General features: G+C 41.9%; 1 protein-coding gene across 4 annotated transcripts in view; it reads right to left on the bottom strand.

The window, feature by feature from the left end:
* Positions 1-9,112, bottom strand: part of LOC149360048 (sodium-coupled monocarboxylate transporter 2-like) — a 181,138-nt gene that overhangs the window by 12,491 nt on the left and 159,535 nt on the right. For all 4 annotated transcript variants that reach the window (XM_089572150.1, XM_089572149.1, XM_089572152.1 and 1 more), the window contains 8 exons: positions 8,461-8,618; positions 7,494-7,634; positions 5,683-5,812; positions 4,562-4,650; positions 4,043-4,152; positions 2,948-3,015; positions 1,623-1,709; positions 809-981 (listed from right to left, as the gene is read on the bottom strand). In XM_089572150.1, the coding sequence (XP_089428276.1) occupies positions 809-981; positions 1,623-1,709; positions 2,948-3,015; positions 4,043-4,152; positions 4,562-4,650; positions 5,683-5,812; positions 7,494-7,634; positions 8,461-8,618 (956 nt within the window). The remainder of the gene's footprint in view (positions 1-808; positions 982-1,622; positions 1,710-2,947; positions 3,016-4,042; positions 4,153-4,561; positions 4,651-5,682; positions 5,813-7,493; positions 7,635-8,460; positions 8,619-9,112) is intronic.

Genomic DNA, 9,112 nt, shown 5'->3' with positions numbered 1-9,112 from the left:
TTACACATGGCGGCGGCATCCCCGAGGTTCGTTCAGATAGCACACCTGTCCGGGCCATACGACCTGCCGTGGTGCTTCAGTGGCTATATAACTGAATGATAGCCGAGGTGTATTTGGTCGAGTTAGCTAAGCTCTACCAATTTGTAACGGGCGGCAAGAATGGTTTCGATGTTTGCGTATTTTGCCTCACTGGCACCCAGATGACGCGTGCTGTGTCATAAACCATCTCAGAGCTTCCTCAACATACCGTACTTTGCCGATTCGCCTAGCTCAGCTGAATAATAGTGTGATTACATTTTCCTCTTCGGCTTATGTAAAAAAAAAGGAAAAGAGGCATTCTCATTACGTTTCTGAACTGAATAACGCAATACAATTAACTTCAAATCCAAAGCATCGCTAATATGAAAAGTCATCTTCTCTGTCTCAATTTATGACTGTCGTTCCACCAAATTAGATTGGAAAATTACGTTTCCCACAGAATTCTGTCTGCCACAATATTCCGTCCAGCGAGTGTGGTTTGTCAATAACGAATTCGCGCGTAATCTTAGTACACGTGTGTTAGCGTTCGTGCCTGTAGAGTGACATGATTCGAAGGTTATAATTCAAGGTCTAAAGACTTGAAAATGTGTACGTTCAGATGGCGAAAGAATCGCTCTATCCTGCACCGTCCTTTTTCTTGCAGAAAGAGCGACCAGCACGCGAGAGAAAATTCATTAATTCAGTTTGGCAGCAACAAATTGCGATAACCTTTAAATCGCGCTCGATTGTACGTGTGTGGTAGCGAAACCTTGAGCCGAAACTCTCGCACCTGTCACTTGAAGGAAACGATGTGACATTCCCGTTGCTCTGAACGTATGTGCTGTTTTCTGGACAGTAATGGTCGGAGACAGGCATCAGCGGGGGACTGGCGCCAGTGTGCATCGCCTGCCACATGACAAGCAGCTGAAACCCGAGCAGGAGGAGGGTCGAAATTCCAGCGCCCTGCAAAGTTGGAGAGGGCGCTCGCTTAGGAATTATGCTGTAGGAAATGTATTGTTAACGACGTACACCACCTGCGACAAGTTCCTGTATCGATCATCAGATAGATTGGCCTCGGTGCTATTTGAGATTCAACCTAAAGTGTCAACCTTATCAACCGTTTCAATCTTGTCAACCTTGAATGCCTGCCTTGAGCGCCAATCAAAGTGCAAGAGCGCAGGTGGCATTTGAGACATAAGCGACACGCTCACAATGTTTTTTTTTGTTTGTTTCCCGAGTTCCACGTACCTCTGACGTCATCTTTTCTCACAAAGAATATCTGAACTAAAACATCTTGTTTAAAACATTCTTCAATAATTTCATTATACGACAAAGACACTAAAGAAAACCGCATTAAAGCTCAAAAGGAGCGGCAGAAAACCGGTGCTAGATTAATAAATTTCTGAAGTAAAAGCCGTTTCAGCATTAGAGCCTGACATTAATGAATGCACCTACGTTCAACGTCCTCCATCTTTTTTATTTCCTTATTTTAAACAAGTTTTGCGGGGCCAGCGTACTTGAGCGACCTCCTGTATAGAAACTCGCAGTAAGTATACTTGAAAAAGAAAAACAAGGAGTTGTAAAATTTATGTCTTGTTACACACCTTGGAATGCACGAAAGGGAACGCAACCGCCAGTAATGTCAAGCCGACGAATGGACCCGTGGATGCGGAAAGCACCATCATTATGACCTGCGGTAGAAAAGAATGGCGCATGGTTGAATGAGCTCCGTGAGTGCCCTGTAATTTACGTCGCTGGGAGAGCTTGACGCCTTTGCTCTACGTGACTCGCTTGCAACCGTCGCCAGATATAGAATCCCATTTGTGCGTCCTCGCCCGGACCCACGTAGAAAAGCCGGCTCAAGAATACCTTCGCCAGCGCATCTACAGTTACCTCTGGCGATAAAAAACAAACTTTCTGATTCTGCGACCTTAGTTATCAGCCTTTGCGAATTACAGGCGTACAATACTCATTTCATTTCACCTGAAATGTTAATGTGTGCTATCGCTCAGTACTCATTTATCTTAAAACTTTGCATTGGTTAATCATGATGTCTCAAGCGGTGAATGAAGCAGTCGTGTGCGTTCACGGCTAACTTGAGGAAGAATCAATATAATTAGGCCTGCATCGATTCGCTGCCGCATTGTAATCGCGAAGAGAACACTGTTACCGAAAACGTAGCTTGTAGAAGCTAGAAAAAAAACAAGAAGCCACGTACAGGTATTGCCATATCCGACTGATTTTTCAGGTGAAATGCGTGCGAGTGTTAAATTTGAACCCTGGATCGCAGGGGCTATATTGCACCGTCATACACTTCGACACAATGGTAACACCTCCTTTTCGATAAGGACGTCAGGAGTTTGAATCGGCTGGTGGAAAGATTTTTAAATTCAATTTTCTTACCATTAAATGCATCTTTTGCGACCGGATAAGCGTCAGCATAGCCAGAAAGAGGCAAGCAATCAATTTGTATTGAGAATAATAATTGAATAGAGTGGTCATCAGTGCCTTTTAAAAAAATTTTTTTAGCGCTTTTTAGCTTGTCCGTGATGTTTATGAGCGAAAAAAGAGAACAAAGAAATTTCGAACAAGGCGGGCACCTTTACTCTATTCCACGCGCCTCGTTTTGAGCAGTCAGCCACGGTTCTGCACTTTTCAGTTAGATCATTAGCCACTTCACATTTCATTCGAGCGAACTCCGCAACCTACAAAGCCCGCCACCTCAAGCTACAAGCTAATAGCATACACAACAAAAGTAAGCGCGAACGCTTCATCGTATTAGCGGCTGGGATACCAGAACTGCTCGGTTTTACAACGCGAGTTGAACTAATAGTTGCCCTGTCCTTACGGGTATGTGCATAAATTTACCTAAAGAAATTTACAAAATATAGACACGGAGCACAGAAGAAAAATTTATTCAACACCTTACCCTTGTGATCGATCCCATGTAGGCACAGGCGCAGCTGTAAAGCGTCATGACTGCGCCGAGGAAGAAGGCTGCAGTGAAAGAAGAACCGCATTACTGTTCGCCCCAGGCTTTGCGTAGCAAAGCACGAGTTCCACAAGTATACGACAAAAACTGGTGTTGAAGACTATGAGCTTCAAATATTTCATCATTTGTGGTCGTTTTCAAACAGAAGTGCAGACAATAAACTCGAACTCGTTAGAAAAAAGTTGATTGCATAAAAAAAAAACACTTTTTCAAGTTTCATCACTTTTAAGTATCTCAAGGAGACAAAACTACCCACAAATATGCACGCGCATACAGTTAACTAAGACCAAAATGTAGAACTGCTACATCACCTGTCATTGCAGCTATAACGCCATTAAAAGTTCAGGTGGTTATGACGCAACGGTTTTCATTTTTATGAATTTAACTTTCAACTAGCGTGTTGCACCTTTTGTAGATGACAGTTTTACTCTTATTTGGTACAGGCGTTCGAAAAGGCCATTTATACAATTAAGTTAGCAACTGACGGAGGCCTAAGAGCTGACATGAAACTTTTCACGTTGTACATTCTTTATCGCAGGTGATGGGCCAGGCATTAGAGTGAAAACACAACGTCAAGAAAACCAAGTTTTCATTTTCTCTAGCGCCGGTCAATGTCATGGCATAAAATTGTTCCACGTCATACACTGTAACAAGAGGCTTTTAATAACAGAGAGGCTTTGGATGTCAATGAGTGAAGTGTGAAGAAGGTGGCCTTTAGCCAAGCCATGTTGCCATCACCCCGAGTGAGACCTTGCTCAATCTGACTGAAGGCGGACCACCGATTTTTCACCTCTGCTTCCGTCAACCTCCGCGTCAACAAATAAGCCACGGTTACATATGGAGGTGGGGCGGGGGAGTTAAAAGTGAACGCTTTATCATGAGGCCATCTCTCCTTCTCTTACTATCTGATCAAATTGTGCTTCCATTCCTTCAAAATAATGATGCGCCTACTAAACCATCAACACGCATTTGTAAGGAATAAAATTATTAGATATGGCTAATCTCAGCGGTAGGGCGCAATGAAATACATACCTATGCCGCGCGTAATCCATTTCACGTTGGAGTTCGCACTCTTGAAATGCGGTGACAGCACGTCCACATAACAGACTGCCGCCTGGGAGTTTATGATCGACGATATTGTACTGTGGAGAAATGCGAGTTATCGGACACTGCGCTCTGCACTAGACGGCGACAAGCAGGATGATTACGCGCCCATCACAGACTTGTTCTGGTGTGTTTTCCACCCTTATACCCACTTTAAGATGGAGAGCGGAAAAAAGAAAAAAAAAATTGCAGGGAAAAGTAAAAAGAAATGCAAAAGGTCGAAAAGGAGATGCTTAACAGAACACAATTTCTTTTGAGTTGTTGTCTGAAACTTAGCAAGGTTACTACTCTTTTACCCCTCACCAAAACTTCTAGTGCACCACTGCACAAAAGCCTATCAAATAACCTTTAAAAAGTACACTTCAACGAAAAATGCAAAAAAGCTTCAACTCCTACCAAAAAGCACCTCAATCTTAACAATTCCAGCTTAACATGCTCAATTCTTACCTTGTTGCAGCGCTCACAACAGCGGCGAGGAAGAGACCAGTGAATCCTGGGAACTCCACTAGGTAGGCTTTGACATAAAATGGAAGTATCTGGTCACAAAAAAAAGGCATGCAATTATTTACAGCCGGGAGAGCACACATCGTTTTCTCACAATCGACAGGCAATTCCTTGTGTACCCCTGGGTAAATTCATGGGCTAAATTCCCGATAAAAATAACGTGATGATGATGGTGCATTTTTTTTTTTTTTGGCGTGAGGGCATCTAAGGCCAAGGAGCGCCAGACACAAAGTTATTGGTCGGCACAGGCTAAAATATGGCATATTTTAAAATCAACTCTCAATGTATTTGGCTTACAATTAATGAGTATGTGCATGATTGTAGCGTGTCAGAAGGGTGTCGCTCTTGGGATTTGGTGCCTTCTAATATATTTCCTGTTCTCAAATTTGAAAATCTGCCTCCGTGGATAGAAATTCCTGCATAATGAAGATATCAGCTACGCCGCCAATGAGTATATTGTGCTGCCTTTGACCATGCCTGTTTTTCTCATGGGAAGAAAACTAAAACTGAAAGGTCTCAGTTTTAGTAACCATCAATGGGACTATATCAGGCATATCAAGATATTTAGCTAGCTTTTTTTGCAAGACTTTTCGAGTACCCCTACAATGTGTCTGCGCAACTTACCGTCTGACGCACTCCTGTTAGTCTGAGAACTGCGGCAGAGATTTGTGCACAAAAAATTTTACAGTGCATGCTTTTTCATGACAAGGTAGACGGTTTGAACGAGCTATCGCTGGCTCAGCTCGTCTAACGAGTTGCAACTGTCTTGAGCTATCCTTATAATTTTGTGTTTATTGGGTACAGGTATTTGGTGCGAAGAGACTACCCAAACTGGCAAAGAACCGCTCTGAAGAGGCATCATTATTCAACATATGTAAAAATTATACACTTCGTGATATTCACGAAACACTATTCAATAACAAGTGATTGTATTCATATTTATTGCAAATAAAAGCGCCAACAACGACAGCCAATTGTACAAACTAGACGCAGCTGTAATTTATATATACTGGAAAGTTCAGGACACAACTGCAAACTCAAAATAAAACGTCACATAGACTTGCCTGGTCATGGCTTTTGATAAGGCCTGCCAGCTTTGGGTCGCAGCCCCAAAACCAAATTATCAAAGCAACTGTGACGGCTAAGTTGACGACGTACACAGCGACAAGCATGAGCGATCCCATTAAAACTGTTCTGTAAAAAAAAGAAAAGAAAGAAACATTGTGAAGACACCGTGTTAGCCGCATTTGAAATAAGTTGCTTTGCATAAGCAGTTCTCATTCTTTGAGAATGAAACAACAGTACAGTGATGAGCAGAAAACAGTTACCTATTGTAGAGAATTTCACCCTGTAAATTCTACATTAAATGAGGTTCTACGACAGAGCTTATATAATGCGGAAAAGAGTTCAGCTGCAAAGGTGCTTGATGATATACGAACATCATCCACATTGCCCATTTTATTCACGTGGTTCCATACCTCAAAAACCATTTTCAGAGCACTATTAGAAAAAATAAAAATGAAAACAAAAACAAGTTTCGAGCAAATGAAGCGAGAATATCAGTCAGGAATGTCAAAGTTTACTTTAATGCTGTTGTGCTAAAAAAAAACTTATTTTCAACGAGAAAGATAAGAATTGCTACGGAGCATAAGAAAATTTAGTCAGTGTAGTCAAATGTACTCGGTAAACTGCACATACAAGTGGGAAGACACCACAGAGAAATGAAAGCTTATTTAATGGTGCATAAGCAACATTCTCTACAATGCCTGCTTTGTTCTTCATACACGTGCGCATTTGTAAGGCATTCTTCCGTAGCTTTGTTCGCGAAGAAATTGCATGGGTGCACTCGCATAAGCACAATATCTGAATCAGGCATGCACAGATTACATATTTTGCAGGCACCACTTATTGAGCATTCTTGTTTCCAATGATCAGTTCTCAGAGCTGAATTTAGCAACATTTCTCATTTTGTTTCCCTAATATCGCAGTTACTTTTTGTAAATGAAACATCTCAGCACATTTTCAATCTTGGTAATGGGCATAAACAGTTGTTCCACTTAATTAGGTTATATGGAGTTTTATGGCGCATAAGCATCTGTGGCTATCATGCGCCAAACACAATTGTTCCACTTAATGTTTTTGCCAGTTTAGTTTATAACAGACACTATTCAACCATAAAAACAAAATTCCTGCAACAAAAAGAAAAAGTGAGATGGAGAGTATTGCGTTCACCTTAGTCACGTACGACACTGACTAGCAAGCCCAAGATATAGAAATCTGACGCTATAATCTTGAGCCTTGTTTCATATCGGTCGAAATTAACATTTTCAGGATAATACCGCGTCATTTTCTCAGAGCAGCTTCAAGGAATACCAAGTCAGTTAACGGTAGACTGGAAAACGTCGTTTCGGCTATTTCTGGGTTTGTTTCTCTTTTAAAAGAAATTTAAGCATTAGACAAGCTCAGCTTAATGCAAGCAAAACGCTGTCTCCATGTAACGTGGCGCCTGCGTCGTACTGATGCGGTTGATTTTTTTCTATCGAAGTAAAGATCGCACGCAACTGCAAAAACAGACGCAGTGCAAAATGCTGGTTTGCTTCAAGTATATCGCAAATCTTTTCTTTCCCACATTTTCTCGCGCCGTATTGCGATCAAGCTCTTACGGACATGAAAATATGACACAGGAAGAAGGAAAACAAGTGTTACAAGGAAGCTAGTTCACCAAGTGACATAACTTCGCATTTCTTTTCTCTACTACGCAGCACAAAAGCACACAGTAGAGGATATTTGTATCTTGTATATTCCTACGCAATAATTGAAAGAACTCCTTTGAATACTAATCCTCACTTGGGTCTGAAAGAAGCTGCAGTCGTACCTCTGAGCACTCCCGAGTGTTCTGGAAGCCATGCACCTCTGAACGACGACTTGATCCAAACCCACTCGGTATATGGACGCCGTCGTTGACGCAAGCAGAGCAGACCATACGTTCTCGTCGTGTGTGATATCAAACGCCACACTGTACACGGAACAAGGCAACGAAATGTTAGCAGTTTGACATCCTATAGAAGCATAACTTAGATTGCTAGGGACATATTAGATTATCGAAAAACAGCTCCCAGGCTGCGAGCTGCTACGGGCAGCAGGAACTAGAACTAGCCCATAATACATAGGAAATGGCGAGCCCTTTGTTCTCGCTGGCTCTTTACTGTCGTCAGCGTTTTATTGATTTAGCATTAGATACGTTTTCTTAACGAATAAAACTACGGCGACAGCTAATGTAACTGATGCGACACAATGGGACAGTGTGCACTTTGAGGCTGGAGCGTTGCTTTTCGTTTGTTACGACTCTGCTGCGGTGGTTCAAATCTTACACCGTTCAGTTGCACTCTATGCACTTCAGATGGCGTTTCAGTTCGTCTTTTTCTTTTTTGCACATTGCCTCTGGAAGTGGATGAAAATTAAGCAACGGAAGCAGATCAGGACTCGAAATACGCACAAGAGTCGCCGATTCGCTCAATTGCAAGGAGACCCTTAAATGCAATGAGCTCAGCTGCAGTGAGAGCTCAGTTGCAATGAGCTGCCAGACTGAAGTAGTAAGTTAGAACGCAAATGAATTATAAACACACTTGGAATCACTAGATATATGCTCTCAATAAGAGAATAACGAAACGCATCCAGGTACACTGGACACAAGAACATGCGCAGAACGTTCACCACAGGAAAGCAGAAGCTCTTACATACCATGCCCCATATATTGGGAAAAGGTGGAATCGTGTGAAGACTTTTATAAACAGAAAACTCTCTCGTGAGCCATAAATTAAACAATAAAGGTAGAGACTTACTTTGCGACGTAAGTGCTGACGTCGAGTTCTTGAAGCGCATGTGAGGCGCCTTTGGAGCTGCTCGAGTCAATGATTATTTTTGCGATGACCGTTGTGGGGCCCAGCAGTATGAAGACCAGTTGCATGCAGTCTGTCCAAACTACACCTCTGAGTCCACCCTATGTGGCAAATCAGAGGAGGGCGAAAGATGAAACATTACGTTGTTAAGAAGTAAAATAACTCATGTGTAAAAATGACGTCAAAGAGTGGACATGAGAATATGATAATGACAGGCGTGCTTACAACCAGTTCCTTATTTTTATTTTACTATTTTTTGCTCATATGACGCAACTAGCGCGAATATTCCTACCACGAAGTTTCTTCAATAAAATTTTTTTTCTAGATTCTTACCTTTTAATAGTCTCTCAAGTGATAATGGGGCATAGAAAGGGCAGTAACAACTCCAGTGTCAACCGCAGAAATAGAAAAAAAACGTTCAATGGTATGATTCTGCAAGCAATATTGTGGCAAAAATACCGTTCCAGAGGGTCTGAGTAAGTTTAGCGCCCAGAACTATGACTGTTATAGAGTTATGGGGTTGAAAGATGCTGCATTCAAATCAAATTATGGAATGTTTCCTTTCGTTGCAGCATTTTCACTTTTCATTCCAGTC

Source organism: Amblyomma mixtum, chromosome 2, assembly GCF_055824585.1.
Source record: "Amblyomma mixtum isolate Tamu chromosome 2, ASM5582458v1, whole genome shotgun sequence".
NCBI classification, from domain to species: Eukaryota; Metazoa; Arthropoda; class Arachnida; order Ixodida; family Ixodidae; genus Amblyomma; species Amblyomma mixtum.
The sequence above is the reverse complement of the archived record's forward strand: the minus strand, read 5'-3'. Positions and strand labels throughout refer to the sequence as shown.